This window comes from Macaca nemestrina, chromosome 7, assembly GCF_043159975.1.
Source record: "Macaca nemestrina isolate mMacNem1 chromosome 7, mMacNem.hap1, whole genome shotgun sequence".
NCBI lineage: Eukaryota > Metazoa > Chordata > Mammalia > Primates > Cercopithecidae > Macaca > Macaca nemestrina.
The window spans coordinates 152,976,068-152,998,574 of record NC_092131.1 but is presented as its reverse complement, the minus strand read 5'-3'; the positions used below and the strand labels follow the sequence as shown (position 1 = coordinate 152,998,574).

Below are 22,507 nucleotides of genomic sequence, written 5' to 3'. Positions count from 1 at the left end.
CCTATTAACAATGTTAAGTGAAAACTTACTGTACATACATACCTATGATTAAGTTTAATTTATAAATCAAGTACAGTAAGACATTAACAATAACTGATCATAAAATAGAACACATAATAATATACTGTAAAAGTTATGTGAATGTGATCTCTCTCTCCCTCAACATATCTTATTTTCAGACCACAGGAAATAAGCTGACCACACGAAACTGAAATTGAGGAATGCAAACTGTGGATAAGGGGTCGGGGGACTGCTGTATGTATGAAATGTTTTAATGTTTATGTTTTTACCTAGGAGATTTATTATTGTCTTCCCCAAATCTTCACAACTGCTTTAGAACCACTTATTCAAGTAAAAAGCCCTTCCTAAATCCCTTCCACCTGCCAGGCGCTTGGTCTATCATGGGGAAATACAAAGTTAAAAACCCCAAGGTTCTTGGTCTCAAAAAGTTCACACTCTAGTAGAAGATTAATCTGTCAGTAGATAAATTACAATATAAAAGACAATGACTAGGTGAAGCATAAACCAAGTGCCTAGGAGAATGAAACAGGGACTAACTTTCCTGGAGGACGTCACACGAATCACAAAAAGGTGCTGGCATTTGAGCATGCCTTTAAAGTTGACCAACAGCCCACGAAATGTGGGCCATGAAAAATAGCAATATGATCAGCAGTAAGATATTCATAAATATCTCACACTGACACACACTAAGCCAAAATTTATTGTTTATTGGGTCTTCAAACTTAAAATTCTGTTTAATTATTCACTAATGAATCATAACCAGAGTAAAACATACAATATACAAAACAATTTATACATCTAGAGTATCCTTAATCTTTCCCTGAACATACTTCCACCAAAGTACTAAGTAATATAATGCTATTTACCATCCTGATAGCATTTTTCTTACGTTCTTAAAGCAAAACTTCTTCAAAGGATTTTCTCAAATTCCTTATATACATACTGAAAGACCCTCCATCATTCAGAGATGGCTGCTCCAACATTTCCATTTCACAGGGAACTGAACCTCCAGTTGGTTATGAATCAGACTAAAGCATCCTAACAATGTGTAGACAAGAAATCATTCCTAAGTGACTAATCCGCTTTACAAAACTATTGAGTATCTGCAGGTGATTCATTTAGAACAGTCTCTTGATCATTTCTCCCATTCACAGAAATGACACATATATCATTTAAATAATACTACATGGTGGCGGGGGTGGGGAGGGGTTGGAAAAAAAATAGTACATGGCACTGGAAGAGTTTAAAAATACTTAAAGCAGTATTTCCACATTCAATTTAAACTAGTATTAAATGATGTATTTGGTTAAGACAAAACAGGGAATATAAAATGAAAGCCTGGTTAAAAAGTTATAGAGCCATTCTGTCCTGACTATATGGCTTTTCAAATTTAAAGTAATTAATTACAGAAAATAAAGAACTCAGTACCTGTCACACTAGCCGTACTTCAAATGCTTGATAGCTACACATAGCTGGTGCTACCATATTGGACAACAGATATAGAACATTCCCAGTATCACTTAAAGTTCTGTTGGACAATGCTGCTAGGATTCATATAAATCGGAATATAAAAATATCTTTATTACACATGCTTATAATATCCTGGCTCTGTTTTCATAGGGTATGTAACTACATATCAATATAATAGTCAAGTATTACAACAGGCCTGTTTGTTTATTGATACTTGGTACCTCATTACACAAAGAATAAAGATTGAGGGGCCAGGCATGGTGGCTCACGCTTGTAATCCCAGTACTTTGGGTGGCTGAGGTGGGTGGATCGCGTGAGCTCAGGAGTTCAAGACCAGTCTGGGCAACACGGCAAAACCCCACCTCTACAAAAAAATACAAAAAATTAGCTGGGCATGGTGGTGTGCGCTTGTAGTCCCAGCTACTTAGGAGGCTGAGGTGGGAAGACTGCTTCAGCCCAGCAGGCAGAGGTTGCAGTGAGCCAAGATTGCGCCACTGCACTCTCCAGCCTGGGTGACAGAGCTAGACTCTCTCTCAAAAAAAAAAGAAAAAAAAAAGGTAATTTTATAACTTATTTTCTAAATTTTATTTTTGGGATAATGCTTAAACAAAAACATCCCTAAACAATATTTTGAATATAATTATTATTTTTGGGATAATGCTTAAACAAAAACATCCCTAAACAATATTTTGAATATAATTATTCATTATACTTTTATTATGAAGAAATACTCAGAAAAAAATAAGGGAAAGCTACCTGGCAGGACTGATGTAACTGGCGTAAAATTTTTTGAAGCTTTCCATATTCCTCACGTTCTAAATATAATTTTCCAAGCTGCAAGAAAGCAAACTTATTAAAATCAAGATTTCAACAGAAGATGTGTATCTTCAGGAGACTTTATTAAAAACACCCACCCACTTTTCAAAAGAAAAGTGTAAGTAATTATAATTTTTACCTTTGTGTTTGTCTTAAACCACAGTCTATCATTCTTAGCATCTTTCAAAGCTTCCAGTGTTGTTTCATAGAATTCCTGCAGTAAATCCATCTGACATAAAAAATCAGAATTCTATAATTGTAAACAGCAAATTTGTACCTGTTAATAAAGTTAATTTGAACAAACTAAAAGTGCATCTTTGAACTTTAATACACATAAGATACACTATCTGTATCTTACTGAATGTCTTCTACAGTCCAAAAAATTAACAAACTGAAGCAAAATACAGACCAAATTTACAAGTGCCATGATCGGTTGTTTTATAAAACCCAGAAAATATTTCCCCATATAAACATACTGCGGTAAGTTCTCATGCTGTAATAGTATACGTTTGTCCTTCCCAAACTAATAATTCATTCTGTATTTTATTTTACTTTTTAAAAAGCTAGTCAAGTGAAGCAGTAGGAGTGGAGAAGGAACAAAGTTATCTGTAACTGGTTGTGCTCAATTAGCTGTAAATACCACTCCACTCAGATCAGCCACTCATTTCATATTAACAGCAGTAAATGAAATGTACATAGAACTAGTTGTATTGTTACTAACAGTGTATATCTTATTCACTCAACCCTTATCTGGAGCCTACAATGTGGCAAACACTAAGCATGCTGGTGAAGAAACAAATAAGCTCCTTCCCTCAAAATTCTTCTATAAATCTGACTAAGTAACTCAACTGCATAGCTTTTAAGTCACTGGTAAACCATGGAGGTGTGTGGAAAGAAAAGCCTAGTATAATTTTAGCTATGTCTAATCACCACCAATTCACCAATCTGTGTGGCATTTTTTCATGGAAATCATTATTTGTTTTACATCTTGTTAAGTTCCCTTGCCCACCCTCTTCCCCCTACTTCTGGCTTTGCCTTTGTTTGAATATCTAATTCTCTGCTTAACTGGGTCAAGAAGAGGACTGTAAGAGCAGGAAAATTTCACATTTTCAGAAAACACCATCTGTTTATGCGTGACTACTGATGGCATATTGAATAGAACTGAGTACCGCCCACCCAGTATCTGTTGTTACTTTCAAAAGACAAAAACCTTACATATAACAGCACACAGAGCATGCAGTCCTGAAGTTTCAAAATCACTCGATTCCCTCTCCTTGCTCCAATTACTGGCATAGTATTTATAAACAGTGTACCAAATATGTTTTGATGACACTCGTTTTTAAGAGTTGGAAAACATTTCCCCACTTTAGGAAAGCTCCACGATATATAACAACTCTAGAATTAGTGTCGTTAAGTGTTAATATTCTAACAAAACATGTAAGTTTACCTTCCTCTATTTGCATTACATAAAATTTAAATATAAAGAGTAGAAACTGCCTGAAAAAAATGACATCTACTAGAAAAGACATTAAATGAGGCTGATTTTGATCTGAACATTCTTTGATCATGAGTACAAAAAATATCAAATATTATAAGAAATACTAAATGATATACAGACTATATCTTGTACCCAAATATCACAGAGTACAAGGATGAAAAACTAAAACTGAGGACTATACTGCTTACAAGGATAAGACCAAATGACCCAATTAAAAATTATCTTGCAAAAAAATATATAAAATAATCATTGGTTTTCTTAACAACCAAAATCTAGACTCATAATGAAAGCACTATCACTCCCAATACCTTCTTAGTTTCTTTCATCAGTAGCTCTTCTTTCATTATCCACCCATCCTTTGCAGAAGCATTTACTGAGCACCTGTTGAGTAATGCCAAACACTAACTGATAAGAGCACAGGCACTTCTCAAAGATTTTAATATAACCAAATCCATACAAATAACCTGTGATTCAGTGTATTTAACACCTCGGAATGGCTAGCTGAAGTGTTAATGGAGTTCACTAGAAGGACCCGTGGTAGCAACTGTATAGGAGTCTAACAAAAGGCTGAAAAGTTGTTTACAGATTTTAGTATCTGAAGCAATTATTTAAAGAGATCAAGCTGGAGTTATTACCTTTTACTACTATATAATCAGTTATATAACCAGGAAAATAGTACTTATCATTTTTAAAGCACACTAATAACTAGCATAACTACTTAAATAGAAGTTCTAGGTCTTTTCATTTGTAAAGAACAAAGCCCTTACTATAAATAATAAACACACTGACAGCGTTAAGAGGGGAAAATTGAGTCTAACCTGTTTAGAAGTAGAGATATAATCAAGAATAGAATTAATGGATTTTTCAGAATAATTTCTTGTGACTGCACTCCGAATATAGGTCAATAGCTGTTTATATCTATTCATCATTTCTGGAAAGTTTGTCTGTGAGAAAAGAAAAATGAATTATCAGATGCAAATTTAGGTACTAAAATATGTACACATGATTAAGGTTATAGAATACACTGCTACATAATTAAATGTAGTTCATATAGTTCCTAATATAGTTTTGTAAAAGAGGAACTATGTATGACAGGAACATTATAAACATTATCTTAAATTTGAAATGACTAGATTACTCAAACCAAATGTATAAAGTTAGCTTATAAAACAAGTACAACTGCTAAATTTTCCAAATTTCAGAAGTTGTCATTGTACAACATATTTAAATCATAAAACCTACTAAAATATTCGTAAGCCAAAACACACAAATAAAATCCAAGTTTTTTCTTTTTTTTTTGAGACGAAGTTTTGCTTTTGTTGTCCAGGCTGGAGTGCAATGGCACGATCTTGGCTCGCCACAACCTCCGCCTCCCAGGTTCAAGCGATTCTCCTGCCTCAGCCTCCCGAGTAGCTGGGATTACAGGCATGTGCCACCATACCCGGCTAATTTTGTATTATTATTATTTGTTTTTTAGTAGGGACAGGGTTTCTCCATATTGGTCAGGCTGGTCTTGAACTCCCAATCTCAGGTGATCTGCCCACCTCGGCCTCCCAAAGTGCTGGGATTACAGGTGTCAGCTACCGCACTTGACCAAAATCCAAGTTTTCAAATGCCTTGGGTACCTGCTATGCAGGTTATTAGCTATATTCTCCCCTGTAATTTTATCCCTTCCTCAGGAAGCTCTGCAATAAGAGTTACTTGTTTCTTTTCTCCCTATAACTGGCTGGCTATATATGAAAATGTGAAATTAAACAATCTTTTCAAGCATCAATACTAATTTCATATCAAGAAAAGTCTCCCCATCTAAGGTTCTACTCAACAGTAGATATAGTTAATGTTGTTATTCCTTGTATTTGTACTATTGATGTTGTTCCAGGAAACAAGAACGGTCTAAAAAATAAAGGCGTACTGAGACTTATTCTGGGAGAGGTTTACCAGTCCTAAGTGTATCCTGTAAGTCAATTTATGAGTCTAACCTTATAACCTGCATCCACAATCCTCACAATCTGCAACTGCTATTAATCTTTTTTTCCTGAGTTCTATTCTATTTTTTTAATCAAAGACATGAGGCACTGGCAGATACAAATGCTCCTTTCCTTGACTAATTAAACATATGTATTTATTAGGGTGAGGAATAAACTAATAATGTTGTAATTATCTTGCTTATGACAATATATTCTGCCCGGAGGCACAGCATGAAGAACTAGAAAACTTGAGAACAATCCCTGAAACCTTCTAAGCAAGAACTGAATTACAATAAAGAAAACAGTAGAGGTGGATGAGACAAAAAAAAGGATAGAACTATGGAAATATATATAGATATATAACCATTTTTGTTTCCAAGTTTCATGTGGGGTAAATGATAGGTAACATCCTGTCAGTGAGCTGCTAAATCCACATTACAGTACATATCTTGTAGCAAAAGGGAAATCAGAGAAATATGACTATCCTAACTTTGAAGCTGTACCTTGGCACTGAAATAGGAGTTTTGCAAAAAGTTACAGTTTTTGGTTGGGCTTGGTGGCTCACTCCTGTAATCCCAGCACTTTGAGAGGCTACGAGCATCGCTTAAGTCCAGGAGTTTGAGACCAGCCTGAGCAACATGGTGAAACCCCGTCTTTACAAAAAAAACAAAAATTAGTCAGGTGTGGTGGCATGCGCCTGCAGTCCCAGTTACTTGGAGGCTGAGGCAGGAGGATAGCTTGAGCCTGGGAGGCAGAGGTTGCAGTGATGCTGTGAACCAAGATTGCACCACTGCACTCCAGCCTGAGCAACAGAGTAAGACTTCATCTCAAAAAAAAAAAAAAAAAGTTGCAGTTTTGAATTTATCTCCTTATGTAATAATTTATAGCTCATTCAAAAAACAATTACATTATAATTAAAGACTGAAGGAAGAGTAGGTAAATTGGTCCCAGAGCAGTTGATAGTGAACTCTTTCAACTTTTTACTATCTAAAATCACTACACACAACATAGGTCCTACTCTGAGTCCAATCAGAAAACGAGAGGGGCAGGTACAGAAGCTGAAATCACTCTTGTGAACCATTAACTTATTCACAGATGCTGCTACAGCAAACAAAAGGTAGGTAAGGTAGACAAAATAACATAAAATGCAAAAAACCCTCTCCCTTCCTTCCTTCCCACTCTGCTCAAGGTAAAATGGCAAAACCAAGTCTTAAGGGTAACACAGTGTTCAAATGGATTCAAAACGAAACCACTGCTAGTACATTAAAATAGCGAATTTCTATAGGGACTCTTGGTATTATCTCAAATCACAGAACCTACGAGTTAAACATTCAGCCCTCAATGTCACTATGATTGCTTCATCACAAATTTCTGTTCCTTGAAACGCTTGGTGCTTCTTCCACAGCCTTCTAAGTTATTAATCTGAATACAGTAAATGTTTGTGTTTAATATTCTTGCAAACAAAAAATGGAAAGAAAGCACAGGGGCTCTGGGCAACATAGAAATGTTTTGAGAGTATCAGAGCAGTAGGAGTAGAAAGGGTAAATATAATGCAGATAATTTTCATTCTTTAACTAGATTTAAATGCAATATACAATATACTTAATAACATTTAACATGTTTTCAATTATTCTGATATATTTTGGGGAAAAAATGAACAAAAACATTTTGTGAACAGCTTCTGTAGGAGATGCCATGGACTGCCCCTCCTATTAAAGGTGAGATAAACGATACCAGAGTGAGTACCTCAAAAAGAGGAGGTACAAGATTAGCAGAAGTTACCTGGAAACAAGTACTAGTCAGATGGGATAGAGAAGCTAATGGGGAGGAAGAGGAAACATATCATATGGGAAATACAAAAATAGGGGAAAAGGAAAGTGGCAACATATCAGCTATTCTTCTATTTGCCATAGTTTCTGAACCTTCCAACTGCTTCACTCCCTGCTAATCTGAGCTTCAATTTTATCTTTCTCTTAAAAGTTCTTCTTCTCCTTTAGTGATCTAAGATTCATGTTTGTACCTAGTCCTATCATCTTATAAGCATTATAGGTTCTAAGAATATAACAACAGATAAAACAAAGTTCTGCTCTCATGGAGCTTACAACTTACTTGGGGGGAGGGGTGGTGTGAAGAGGGGCAAAAAATAATAGATCACATGGTGACATATGCAAAGAAGAAAAAGAGCAAAGAAGAAATTTAAGTGATGATGGGAAGAATGTTATTTTATATCGGGTGGTCATGGGAAGGCCATCCTGATAAGCGGTGCCATTTGAACAGACACCTGAATCAAATGAAGAAAAAACCTGTGTGGTTACAACAGAGAAGAGCTTCTGAGGCAGAAGAAACAGCAGGTACAAATCTTTACACAGGATTGTGCTTGGGATGACTTCAGGAACAGCAAGAAGGCCAGTGATGGAGCAAATAAAACAGCAGCAAAGGATGAGCTTACATAGGGACTTGTAGGTCATGGTAAGAATTCTGGATTTTACTGAGGGAGATGGGGACCATTAGAAGATATGGAGCAAAAGAATGGCATAATCTGACTTACATTGTAAAAGGATCACTCTGCTACTTGTGGAGAACTGTAGCAGGGTAATGATGAAAGTAAGGAGACCAGTTAAGAGGCTATCGCAATAATCCAGGTAAGAAATCATGGTGCCTTGGACCAGAGTAGTAGACGTAGAAACGGTAAGTAGTAGTCATACTGGATATAAAGCCATGTGGATTTGCCAATGGATTATTTGTGGGGTAAGAGACAATGAGAAGAGATAAGCATAATGCTAATGTTTTGGCCTTAGTCAATGGAAGAGAAACCCTTTATAATAAACAGGAGAATTTTAAAACTCCAAAGTAAACACTAATCCTTTGTGGAAAAGTCAATCTATTAATAATGGTGGCTCACGCCTGTAATCCCAGCACTTTCGGAGGCCGAGGCGGGCAGATCACGAGGTCAGGAGATCGAGACCATCCTGCTTAACATGGTGAAACCCCGTCTCTACTAAAAATACAAAAAACCAGCTGAGCATGGTGGCACATGCCTGTAGTCCCAGCTACTCAGGAGGCTGAGGCAGGAGAATCGCTTGAACTCAGGAGGCAGAGGTTGCAGTGAACCAAGATCGCACCACTGCACTTCAGTCTGGGTGACAGAACGGGGGGAAAAAAAGCAGCCCAATACTGTAAATGCATCTAAAAGAATAAGTTTTCTTAAATAGAAAACTTCTGTATCCTATGAGGAATCTTTTTTTTTTTTTAAACTTAGTATTTACTATAGCTCTAACTGCAAAGCAGACTAAATATAAAAACACACCCAAAGTAGTACTTAAGAAAAGTAAATATAATAGTACTTTGTCGTAATGAGGTTTTTACCTAAAAAATTTATTTCATTAGTTTAATTCCCCTCAAAACAAATCTTACCAACTTGAAGTTAATCTTAATCATTTGTTTCAGTGCTTTAAATCCCCATTCTCCTTTTTCACCTTCAAGTTCCAAAACCTAAAAAGAGGAAGAAATTTTTAGTTTATCTTAATATTAACATATTATTTTCTAATGATGTCCAATGTGTAAGTATTGAATTAATTTTATACTATGTACATAAAAAACATTTCCCCAAGGATACCACCATTTCTCAATGTCATTTTTAAGTCTCTAAAAAAAAACAAGTTGTAAGATGCTTACATAAGGATAAGCAAGCTTAAAGTTCCTTCATCAGGAAAATTAAGAGCTACTTCTTGATTACTATACAGTTCCTGAAATATTTTTTCCCCCGAATAATCAACCTATGGTAAAAATAATCCATAAGTGTGACAGTAAGTCAAGAAATCAAGCTATTTATAATAACGAAACCTCAACTGTGTAATTTACCCCAAAAGAAACAAGACTGCAGTGATAATACCTATTGACCATCATGTTGGTGGTTCTTCTGCCAGAACCATCCTAGCTTTTCAGGACAATGGCCCTGCTCCACAGACAGCTTGATTGGAAAAAACATCAGGATAACCCTTTTGAAACATATGCTTGTGCTGCCTAATGCTAACTGATAGGATAATTAAGTATTCAAAACACATTTCTGAGATAAAATCACCTGGGACTTATTTGTTCTAGCATATCATTAAAAAAAAATTAACACACAGAATCAAATGGAAAAGAATATAAACCTTTTGGAAACTGCTTAACGCTGCTTTTGGGTCATCTTCTTTTAATGCTTTGGAATTATAGTACTGATTTTCCAAATCCACATTTGGCTCGGAGTTACTATCTTCAGAGTATTCCTGTGTTGGAAAGAAAGAAATATTAAAAGAAAAAAAAAAAACCCTACACATAGCAATGTAAAAAGTGAATGCTGTTAAGACAGAAAGACCACGTATTTTTACAAAACAAAACAACCTTGAATACATACATAAAATGCCACTGATATTCAACTGTTATATAAAACCAGGGGTTGAAGAAAGGAAGAGGGTGTATAGCAGAATATAATCATTTCTTTCTTCCAGATGAAAGTTAAAATTTCTATAGAATCAACATAAAAGAAGAATGCAAAGACCTAATATTGGTTAATGACCCCAATTCTGTAGTGGTTAAGCTTTCATTGGTCATGAAATCTGAGGGAAACCTAATGTAGATGTGTTCTAATTATTAATCTTTGGTTCTATAATTTTTTTCTATTCCTCAAGTCTAAATTTCATTATTGTAACATGGTTTAAAACTAGCTAGGATGGTAATCTACACATGGCAAAGTCATCTAGCACTAAATATAATTATGTTAATAAGAATATTTGCTTTATGTGCACTATACAACAGCTGTTTATACTAATGTTAATCAGCTTTATAACAAATCAAAATAAATAAAACAAAATGGATTTATATAATTTTATGAGACTTTCCATTACATGAGTTCAATTCTTAGTGGAAAAAAATGAGGCAGAAGGGAAAACTGGAATAAAACAACTATTTTGTAGCGTAAACAAGAGTTTTACACAGTTCCAGGACATTCAGTCTAATAACGAGGATTACAAAATACACATGGATTGGTGTAATGGAAATCATTATCTTATGAGTCATAAGATAAAGATTATTTCCTTCTCAGCTATAAGTCATTACAAAGGGCAAGTTTATATATCAAATTAAGAATAGTACCTGGAAACAAACACAAAAAGACAAGAATAGTTTTATAGTTATTTCTAAATCCAAATACAGGTAACAAATTTCTTTATGAGATATTTAGGAAAAATTATGTTACAGTCTCATAAAAGCATAGGAGAGAAGAAAGGTATGCTGTGTATAAGTTATTCGAAAGCTCAAAAATACATTAACACAAGATGAATTTTTCAGTAATCAAGAGTGGCTTTGTAATGTGCGCCCTCTGGAGGATAATTCCCTCCTCGTGTGAAGACATGAGTCTGTCAGTCTTACAGATTTAAGACCTGGAATTCCGTTGTGTTTAACATATGAAAATCACTTGATGAAACTAGGTGGTAAGTTTCATAATTACTCATTTACTTCTTAACCCTTGTAATCTAGGCTTGACAACAAAGAAACTGATCAAGCTAAAAAAAAGAGAAATTAGTAAAGAATGAACAAGTCAACCATACACAGAATGATGCTGTGACAGTGATGGCTTCAAAGCTGGGTTTTGAAAGATAAATGGAAGTTTGCCCACTAGACAAAACGAGAGAGGATAAAGAGAATAGTACATGTAGTAACAACACAAACAATGGAAGGTAACTATTTGTTAGAACATAAAAGTCCTTATTGACTCTACCTTCAAAATAAACCTCAAATCTATCCACTCCCAAACCCCCTGGTTGCTACCACCCTACCCTACCCAACTACTTTCATCTCTCCACAAACTTTAACAGCCTTCTCATTCTCCTTTTTAAGTTCTAACATCCTCATGGTTAAGCAGGTGAAATAATTCTCACAAAATATAAATTATCTTATTCCTCTCCTCAAAAATGGTTCCCATTCCTCTTAAAACCCGAGCAAAATAATCAAAACTTGACTCCGGTGTCCAGCCTTATATCCTATCAAGTTCTCCCTCATTCACTTTGCTGCAGCCATCCTGGCCTTAACTCAATGGCCTTAACAAGTGCCAAATTCTCCCACTTTTATGTGTTATTCCTGTCTTTTTCCACCTCTACCTCTACCTCTCTTCATCTGGTTAACTACTGCATATCATTTCAGATCTCAGCCTAAGGGTATTCTTTAGGGAAGACTTGGAGTAAAGAATCACAGCTATAAAACCTACTCTATGCTTTTGGAAATCAGCTCTTTTCTAATTGTTTTATTAAGTTGGAACAAATACAAACGGATTTACCATATATGATTTATCATACAATAACTAAAATAAAAACTTCACTTAACATCGTTGAAAAAGATAGAGGAATAGCTCACTGAACCAGAGAATTATTTTTTTTTTTGCAACCTAAACCTTCAGAATGCAGCCTTGAACCTGGAAGTAAAATGAAAAGTATTTCTGATTTATGTTGATCACAAAGTAAAAATTCAAGAGTCCATTTATTTTTGGTTTCTTGGTTCAAAACAAATTAGAAAAAACAATTAGGTCAGGTTTTGAGAAGAGGAAAGTAGAAGCTGAAAGGTATACATGACAACAGTAGGACTAGTGTTTTGAAGCTTCCTAGCAAATGAGAAACAGTATTTTAGAAAGGGAAGAGATTAACTTCAATTTTCTAGAAATTACTGAACCAATTATAACACTGTTAAAAACAGGATCCTTGACATTTCCTGTCATTTCTCACACAGTGTCTTGTCATTCAGTCATGGAATACTTAAAATAAGACTAGTTACCTGTAACTTCTGGGACCTGATAGATTTCAGATAGAGATTTCTAAACTTTAGATGTTACAACTCCAAAAAAAAAACCAAAAACCAAAAACCAAAAACCAAAACAAAACAATGACTGAGACAAGATTTGATTCAGCCCTCTACATTTTGTGACTATATTCTTTTGGTTTTTCATATCATATGGATTAAGAAATGGCATGTATAATGTTTTTGCATAACTGCAATTCAACTCTTAAAACAAATGTTATTGCTACAATATAAATATACATGAGAATTGGCACAACTGATATTCTACCGATAGACTACAAATAGGCAGTCCCTTGTTATGATCTGCAATGCCATGTTCGTATGGCTTGAACCAGCCATCATGACATCACTAATCCATCATTTGCACCCCACTGCATCAATTATCACAAGCTGTGCACTACTGCAAATTATTCTTCAGTTATTACACAGGCATAATTTTTCAAACTAATGTTTTGAAGTCTTTGGAAGAAAAATTCTATTGTTTAGGTGCTTCTACTATTTATACTCAACAATCATGATCTTTAATATATGCCAGCAATTAATTATTGCTCACACAAATTCAAATTAACAACTCTTCCCCTCAAGGTACTCATGGTCTATTAAGGAACAGATATGCAAACAAAACTGTAATATAATATAATAAATAATAGACACACATACTAAGTCCACTGGCATCTCAAAAAGGAGTAATCAACTACTTCTGAGTTAGAGGAAAGAAAAAGATACCCAAGTCAGGTATAAAAGTATGAATAGGAATCGCCAGCAATGGGGAAGGGCAGCTGAAATAAAGCAATTAATCTGTAAATGCAAGGAAGCTTGAAATAGTATGAACAGTTTGGGCTGAAGCACAGGATGTTATGTAAAGGGTTGATAAAGATGAACTGGTACTGAACAGAGGAAGAGGACAACAGAAATCTTGCAAGGAGATTGGATTCAATAAAGAGCCTCTAAAAGATTTTACAAGGAAATAATCAGATTTGTGTTTCTGGAAGAGTACTCTGGTAGCAATGAGGTAGTCCATTGGATAATCTTAAGTCTGGCCAGGAGCTGTGAAGGCCTGATCCCAAGAAGTAGAATGAGGAGAAAAGGCAGGGGACACAATAAATGATGGAATAAACACAGAAGATGTTAAACAATGTTAGGGAGGTAAAATAAAAGTGCCCATATGGGCACAAGATAAAGGAAAATAAAGTGATCCATAATGACTATCAAAGTCAACTTCCGAGTTGACTAACACATGATGCCATAAACTCAGAATAGGAAATCTAGAAGTACTAAGTAAGTATTGCTAAACTGAAATAGTTACGTCAAATGAAAAAGAGATAATAATTTGTAAAAGTTTAAATGTTTTTTTAACAGAAGAGAAAGTGAAATTTTAATTAGTATATAAAGAATGCTTTAAAAACAAATGAAGAGTTTAATATATGAAAAATAAACAAGCACTTGTTTTACAAGAACAGTTGGAAAAGGGATTAAAAATAAAAAAAAAACCCCTAAAGTTCAATAATAGTTTCAACCTATTCATGTCCTGATAATTCCCCCAAGAAATTTGTGATCCATCCACACAACCAAAATCTACTCTTTCTCAAACATGTCACATAATTTTAAATCTCTGCTTTGGCATAAACTGCTCTTTTTGCTAGAATTCTAAACCATTTTCCCTCCTAACAACCTTTCTGCTTTTCTCCTAAGATACTTCCCTGCCCTAATACTGCTGGGAAATGTGTTCATTAACTCATCTTAGCATCACTCTTCTTAGCAAACTAAATTTTTTTTCTTCGTCATGCTTCCATATGACATGCATCTCTCTACCATAGAGTTCTGTATGTTAAAACAGGCCAAATTGTGAACTTCTCAGAAGCAGGAACTTTCTTATTCATCTGTGTATTCCGACAGCCTGGGATATTACAAAAGGCTTAGTGTTTGGTTAATTAAAATAAAAGGTGGGTAAACATTCTAAAATAACACAACACACAGCAGCCAGGGTCAATTTTGACTATATCAGGTATGTAGCTACTGCTGAACAGGATCAGTTCCATAGTTCGTTTACTTACTCTTGTATCTATTGCCAATAGAAGTCCTAAGAAATGTACTTTAGGAAAACAACACTTACCATTAACAATGCTTTCTGAGCCTTGTCTAACAGCTGACCAGATGCTGGGCACACTAAAAGGTGTGGGCAGTGTTTCATTATCCTTAAAAACCAGACATGATTTGAATCCTAGGTAGCCATTTATGGTTTAGCTACTGATAAAGTTATGCATTTAAAAAAATTCACACAAGTTAATGGGTGCTGATTTGTTAACTATGAAGTTAGAATTAAAAAAACAAAACAAAACAAAACAACTGTCTGCTGGGCACGATAGCTAACGCCTGTAATACCAGCACTTTGGGAGGCTAAGCGGGGGTGGATCACCTGAGGTCCAGAGTTCAAGACAAGCCTCACCAACATGGAGAAACCCTGTCTCTACTAAAAATACAAAAAAAATTAGCCGGGTATGGGGGCGCGTGCCCGTAATCTCAGCTACTCAGGAGGCTGAGGTAGGAGAATCGCTTGAACCCGGGAGGCAGAGGTTGCAGTGAGCCAAGATAGTGACACTGCGCTCCAGCGTGGGCAACAAGAGCGAAACTGTTTCAAAAAAAAAAAAAAAAAAAGTTGTCCTAAATTTTCAGTGTTCAAATTATATTTCCCAAGTAGAGCTATCATAAAATCACATTTGTGTTTTAGCATCCTAAAAGAGCTACTATAAAACCTGGGCTCTAGTTCTGACTCTCCCACAAATTTGTCCTGTAAATTTAGGTAATCACTCATTCTCTATGCTTTAGTTCCTCTTGTGTCAAATTTGGGGGTTGAACCCTGTAGGAAGTTTCTAATTCCCACTAAGGTCCATATGTTCATTTCGGGATATAATGTACAAGTACAAATTCACTTTGTTGGATAGTTGTAGTTTACAGATTTAAGTTGCCAGTGAAGTCTTAAGTTTATTTTTTATTAAATTTATTTATGCTTATTAAATAATCATTAAGTTTATTATTACTTAAATGTATATAACTTTATTTTATTCTTAGCATGTAAAAGTTGTCTCCCATTGTTTTAGCTATCCTTGTTTGAACCTCTCCAATTTCATTATACAAGGTACACTAATGAGGTAATACAACAGGCCTTTTTGAAAAGTTGCCAATTTAAGTTCCAAATCAATATTTTTCTTTGAAGTAGTAGCTTTAAGGTGAAGTAAAATTATTCCAATGATACTGATATGGATTACAACAAGTAATGCTTCTGAAATCCTCAAGAAAACCAACTTCACCAGAGTCGTGTGTTTGCATCCTGAAACAGCAGCATAAAATTTAATGGCTCAACTTATTTATCAAACCTGATTCTTAATTTTCAACTACATCTACAAAAAGGAAAAAATCTGGCTAGCTTATTTTTTAAAAATAAGCTGCACATTGTTTTTTCAAAATATTGAAAACAGGCCAAATTCTTATCAATACAGAATTGTTTAAATAAAGGATGGTACATACATACAATCAATGCAGCCATAAAAAAAGTAAGCTCCTTGCATACTTAATACAGAATAATCTCTCAGATAAATTAAAAAGCACAGAGCAAGATTTATAATATGCTATATCAATGTTAAAAAAATAAAAAAAGAGAGGATGAATAAGAATCTATATTTGGTTATCTACCGAGAATGGGAACCAGACAGATGAAGAAGAGAATGGAGGAAAAAACTTTGATGCACATATTTTTATATTTTCTGGTTTTGAACCATGTGCGTGTATTATCTATTTTAAAAAGAGTGACAGAGTCACTCTCTGGCCTCTAAAGTAACATTTTTGCTCATCATTTACACCCTGCAACCTGCCCACCCCCAGTAATAAAAGCAATATAGGTTCCCTGTGAAAAGTCTGCCAGACAAAAACAAATTAAAAAAAATTAAAACCGGACGGGCGCGATGGCTCACACCTGTAATCCCAACACTTTGGGAGGCTGAGGTGGGTGGATCATCTGAGGTCGGGAGTTCGAGACCAACCTAGCCAACAAGGTGAAACCCGTCTCTACTAAAAATACAAAAATCAGCCAGGCGTAGTGGCTTGCGCCTGTAATCCCAGTCATTTGGAAGGCTGAGGCAGAGAACTGCACCACTGCACTCCAGCCTGGGCAACAGAGTAAGACTCTGTCTCAAAAAACAAAAAACAAAAAAAACCATTAAAACCATTGATAATTTATTTCCAGATATTTTTCTATATTTTTCCCACCTAACAAAATTGGGATAATATGGATCATACTGTCTTTGACATTTCTGGAACTTAACATTTATACTGGATACATGTTCACTATGTACATAGCACTGGCAATTGACCATCATCTTTCTACTGATCTTATTAAAAGGGTGACAAATACGAGAGTCTGTAAGAGATCCTGTAGCTAAGATTCATTTTCCTCCCCACTACACACACACAAAAAAGAAAAAGTAGTAAAAATGCAGAGCATTAAAACTGCTATACCATAAAAAATAATGGGATCATGGGTAGAGCTGGAGGCCATTACTCCTAGCAAACTAATGCAGGAACAGAAAACCAAATACTGCATGTTCTCTGTTACAAGTGGGAACTAAATGATGAGAATTCATTAACACAAAGAAGGGAACAGACACAAGGGCCTACTTGAGGGTGAAGGGTGGGAGGAGGAAGAGGAGCAGAAAAAATAACTATTGGGTACTTGGCTTAGTACCTGGGTGATGAAATAATCTGTATAATAAACTCTTGTAATAAGAGCTTATCTATATAACTAACCTGCACACGTACCCTTGAACCTAAAAGTTAAAAAAAAAATAAATAAAACTGCTATATATTAAGACAAGAAAAACAATACTAGGAAACATTTATTCCCTAATCCCAACGATGAGCTTGACTAGGGGAATATAATGAGGCTCACAGCTGGTCATATATTTAACCAAGTGGAATTATTCTAACTTTTAGACAATGTTTTCCTTGTAATACATTTAAATAATTATATCCAAATACAGGCTGGGCATGGTGGCTCACGCCTGTAATCTCAGCACTTCGGGAGGGCGAGGAATGTCGATCACCTGAGGTCAGGAGTTCGAGACCAGCCTGGCCAACATAGTGAAACCCTGTTTCTACTAAAATATAAAAATTAGCTGGGCATGGTGGCGGGCACCTGTGGTCTCAGCTATTCAGGAGGCTGAGGCAAGAGAATCACTTGAACCCGGGAGGCAGAGGTCGCAGTGAGTCGAGATCACGCCACTGCACTCCAGCCTGGGTGACAGAGCACAACTTCACCTCAAAAAAACATATATATATATTCAAATATATAATACCCTACATATAACAGGACTTACTGAAGAATAATTTTTGGTATAAAGTCAATTTGTCTTAAATCCTTTCTAAAAAGATTATTAGAAGTTTCATGGTAGAACGATTGGACTGTGGAATTAAAACAGTTTATCAATGGCCTTACCTACTTAATGAATGGCACTATGGTTACTATTTAGTATCATGGATCAGCAAATAATCTATAAACCTGTAAAATTAGCATTGCATTAAATGTCATTTATTAGCACCATCGCCTACCACAGATTACTATGTTTAGAAATGCCTGCTTCTGCCTCTAAAAATCAAACAGATCTTAGAACACACATGACCATACATGTATGTTGTATTTCTTTTACATTCATTTCTCTCTTTAAAAAAAAAAAATGTTTGTTTTATTTTAGATCCTTCTTGGGCAGAAATCATTATTTACTCTATTGGGTAAAAACAGTACAGTTTTAGAAACAGAGTTAATTTTTCAGTTGGTATCCTAACTACCTATTTCTACCAGATTGGGGAAGAACAAAGTGATTTAGGGTGTTAAAATATATCAATGGACGACCAATAAAGATATGCTGAGTATCACTGTGGTCAGCAATACTCATGGCTCTCAGTTAACACTTTAACTAAAACGAGGTGATAATCAATTTTCAAAAAAAAATACATTTTTTATAAAAATAAATCTTGAGAAAGCAAGTCAATTCTGCAGATTTTTAAAAATACTAATAAACAGAAAAAAAAAATCCCAGACAAAATAAGTATTTTAAAAAAAGAAAAACTCTTTTGGCAAAAGGTAAGCATGAAATGGTAACCTCCTTCATTAATCTTTTTTTTTCTTAAATATATGATTTAAGGAAATGAAAAACAAATTACTAAACAAATTTTATGCCACCAAAAGTTTTAACTGTTAGTAAATTAATCATAAATAATTTTACAATTAGACACCTGATGAGAGACAGATGGGGGAGGAAGAGTTATTTAATAGAATGCTAGGGGAAGAAAAACAAAAAACCCAACAGAAAACTCCAACATTTCATTTTATTATGTAGTAGTGCAAAATCTTACTTTAAGACATAAAAAAGTTAAGACACAGCTGGTTGTGGTGACTAACACCTGTAATCCCAGCACTTTGGAAGGCCGGGCGGGGGGGCGGGGGCAGATCACTTGAGGTCAGGAGTTCGAGACCAGCCTGACCAACATGGTAAAACCCCGCCTCTAATAAAAACACAAAAAATTAGCCGGGTATAGTGGCAGGCGCCTGTAATCTCAGCTACTAAGGAGGCTGAGGCAGGAGAATTGCTCGAACCTGGGAGGCAGAGGTTGCAGTGAGCTGAGATTGTGCCACTGTTCTCTAGCCTGGGCAGCAGAGTGAGACTCCGTTTCAAAAAAAAAAGTTAAAGCAATTATATATTCAACTTCGTTATACTGCTCATGTAGTGTAGGCCCTAAAAGGCTGGGAAAACATGGCCAAGTTAAAACATTGTATGTTTAATAAAAAATCTTGCAAAAGTTAATCAACTACTTCACGAGACAAAAAGATTCTCACTGCTATTACTATATTACATTCTCAAAGATGATCAACTTAATCACAGCGCTAATAAGTTATGTATCCAACAGACTATTGTTTAGGAAGGAGATAAGCAGAAACATCTACAAACACAAACTAATAATACAAATGCAATTTCTCAAGAGATGACATACAGCTGGGCACGGTGGCAAGTGCCAGTAGTCTCAGCTAGTTAAGAGGCTGAGGCGGGATGATTGGTTGGGCCCAGGAGTTTGGGCCCAGCCTGGGTAACACAGCAAAATCCCATCTCTAAAAATATACACATGCGTAAATAAATAAAGAAGACATACAAGTGGCCGACATATACATGAAAAAAAAAAGCTCAATATCACTACCATCAAAGAAATGCAAATCAAAACCACAATTAGAATGGTTATTCATCAAAAAGACCAAAAATAATAGAATGCTGGCAAGAAAGTGGAGAAAACAGAACTCTTCTACACCGTTGATGGAGATGTAAATTAGTATAGCCATTATGGAGATTTCTCAAAAACTAGAAGTAGAACTACCATAAGATCCTGCAATCCACTCCTGGGTTTATCCAAAGGAAAGAAAATAGGTCTATTAAAGGGATACCTGCACTCCATGTTCACTGCAGCATTACTCATAACAGCAAAGACAGGGAATCAATCTAAGTGTCCAGCAATGGATAAATGGATGAAGAAAATGTGGTATATATACATAATGGAATATTATTTGGCTATAAAAAAGAATGAAATCTGTCAATTTGCAGCAACGTGGATCTGGAGATTTAGGTTAAGTGAAATAAGCCAGGCGCAGAAAGACAATTAACACATGTTCTCACTTAGATGTGGGAGCAAAAGAAGTTGATTTCATGGTGGTAGAAAGTAGAATGATAGGAAGGGTGTCGGGGGAAAGAGGAGTGGGGAAGTAAGAGAAGTTGGTTAATGTGTACAAACCAACAGTTAGATAGAAGGAATAAGTTCTAATGTTTAATAGCGGGGGAGGGTGACTATGGTTAAAACGTATTTTATATTTCAAAATATCTAGAAGAGATGACTTTAAATATTCCCAAGACACAGAAATGATAAAAACACAAGGTGATGGATATACTAAATACCGACTTGATCATTACATATCCTGTGCATGTAACAAAACCCCCCATAAATATGTACAAAATACTATGAATCAATTAAAAAAATACAAGCACATTTAAAAGAAACATTTAAAAGAAAACACCTGTAATATGAACAGGTAATAAGTAAAAATGGATAGATACATATTAATGAACTGAAGTCACTGCCTACAACTGGCTTGCACAAACTAAAATGTAAGGTAGAAACCATAACTATTAGCGAAACCACATTTAACTTTAAAAATTATAAAAATCTCTACTATGGCTTTCAGATAATAGCGAGAATTTCCGTTCTCCCTTTTGCAAAGTGTGCCTTATTTTAAAACGCAAAAAACTGAAAATACACACGAAGTTATAGACTAATTCAAAACAATGTATTAATATTTTGACAATCTCTGGCACTTAAAATGAGTCAGACGTCCCAAAACATATATTTTGTAACTTTATGATAATGCAGCATCACCATAAAAGAACCATATGAAATACCCCCAAAATAAAGAAACAAAGCAAAGTTGACGTTAATTCTGGGTCAAGATAATTTTCAGAGTTTCCACACGATGTTTTTGAACAGCAAACGTTATTCAAACTTGTAAATCCATTAATAAATGAAGCTCTGAATCTTTAAAAATCTCCATTCAGTCAGATAAATTCGTTTATTTCTATGCTGTTGCTGTTTTAAACTTTGTATACTGGAAAATTTCTAAGGGAAAAGCTATGGGTTCAATTACCTTACACCCGTCCCCCAAAAACACCACATGCAAAACCTCCTCCTCAGCTTTTCTTTATAAAGAACTAAAAAAGTAGTTCAACTACCTTTTTTTCAGTTATCCTTGCTCTGAACTCTCCACTACACACTTACCTCGGACCAAAACCGGCCCTGGACAAGACTATTTAAGCTACGTCTCTAGGAGACTCACAAGTTGCGTTTCGCGGTCAGGCCTGGGAGCAGTAAGGACCCCCCAGTTTTCAGACTTCTCCTAGCATTTCGCACATTTGAACGCTCAGTTCAAGTGTGAAGAAGTGGGGGCCCGAACGCTGGGCCCGAAAGGGCAAAGCCAGGGCCTACACCGCAGCATGGTCACCGAGGCGGCTCGCGCCGTGGGGAGGCATGAGGCACAGAGACCGAACGCCTGGGGCCGGGGCATCCGTGTAAACCGAAGAGGCGCTCAGACTCGGAGCGCAAGGCCCGGGACCCCCTTCGCTGCCTGCTTTGACCTCCCTTCCCCCATGCTGGAGAAGCAGGGCCCGGGCCCGGTGCGGGAACGGGGAGGAGGTAAACCAGTCCTGTCACTGCACTGAGAGAGGCTGGAAACGGCACATGCTCTACGGGGAGAGGCCGCGGCCGGTCCAGACCGGACCCTGAAAACTAGACACATCTCCACCCCCAGAGTTCCATTCCCTGCGCCTCACCAGGTCGTAGTCCTCCTCATCATCGCACATGAAATCATCCTCCATGTCAGACATCTTGGCCGGGAGGGGGAGGAGAAATTGGAGACAACCTCCTCCCACAATCCTCCGCGGCTCAGAGGCGTCAGTCTCAGCTTCTTTCCGCCTTCCCGTCCCTCTTAGAGGAGCTGTTTCCTGCCGGAACCAATTATCTCGACCTCTAGATGATTCGCTACGACTCCAAAAGAGACTGCACCGCCCCCCTTTTCCTCCGAAGCGGTTGGTGCCTTAGCAACTAAACGTAGCAACTGGGACATCGTCAGGTGCTGCGGGTCTCAGCGAAAGGGCGTCAGAAACTGCGCTCGTAGCGAGCAGTTTCCAGCCTCCTGGGTAAGGGAGCAGTCTCCTCCCTTGCTTCGGACTCCGGAAGCGTCTCATTCCGGTGAAAGTAAGAGACAGCTTAGGATCAGAAGCCTTTCGCGGAGAAAAGGCTGACATGCCCGTCCTATATGACAGGT

At 36.3% G+C, this 22,507-nt stretch overlaps 2 protein-coding genes across 3 annotated transcripts in view; one reads left to right on the top strand and one right to left on the bottom strand.

Moving 5' to 3' along the window:
- LOC105490640 (COP9 signalosome subunit 2) overlaps nt 1–22,234 on the bottom strand; it is a 46,678-nt gene extending 24,444 nt beyond the window's left edge. Inside the window, exons 1-6 of one of the 2 annotated variants that reach the window (XM_011756483.2) lie at nt 22,014–22,234; nt 9,927–10,040; nt 9,187–9,264; nt 4,624–4,749; nt 2,447–2,536; nt 2,248–2,325 (exon numbers count right to left, since the gene is read on the bottom strand). In XM_011756483.2, the coding sequence (XP_011754785.2) occupies nt 2,248–2,325; nt 2,447–2,536; nt 4,624–4,749; nt 9,187–9,264; nt 9,927–10,040; nt 22,014–22,067 (540 nt within the window). In that variant the 5' untranslated portion in view covers nt 22,068–22,234. Of the gene's footprint in view, nt 1–2,247; nt 2,326–2,446; nt 2,558–4,623; nt 4,750–9,186; nt 9,265–9,926; nt 10,041–22,013 lie in introns of both variants that reach the window. The other variant, XM_011756472.2, reaches the window with a different exon arrangement.
- Nucleotides 22,235–22,390: 156 nt separating this feature from the next.
- Nucleotides 22,391–22,507, top strand: part of LOC105490574 (galactokinase 2) — a 275,378-nt gene continuing 275,261 nt past the window's right edge. The window contains exon 1 of the mRNA XM_011756346.3: nt 22,391–22,505. Coding sequence (XP_011754648.1) covers nt 22,486–22,505 — 20 coding nt within the window. The 5' untranslated portion in view covers nt 22,391–22,485. The remainder of the gene's footprint in view (nt 22,506–22,507) is intronic.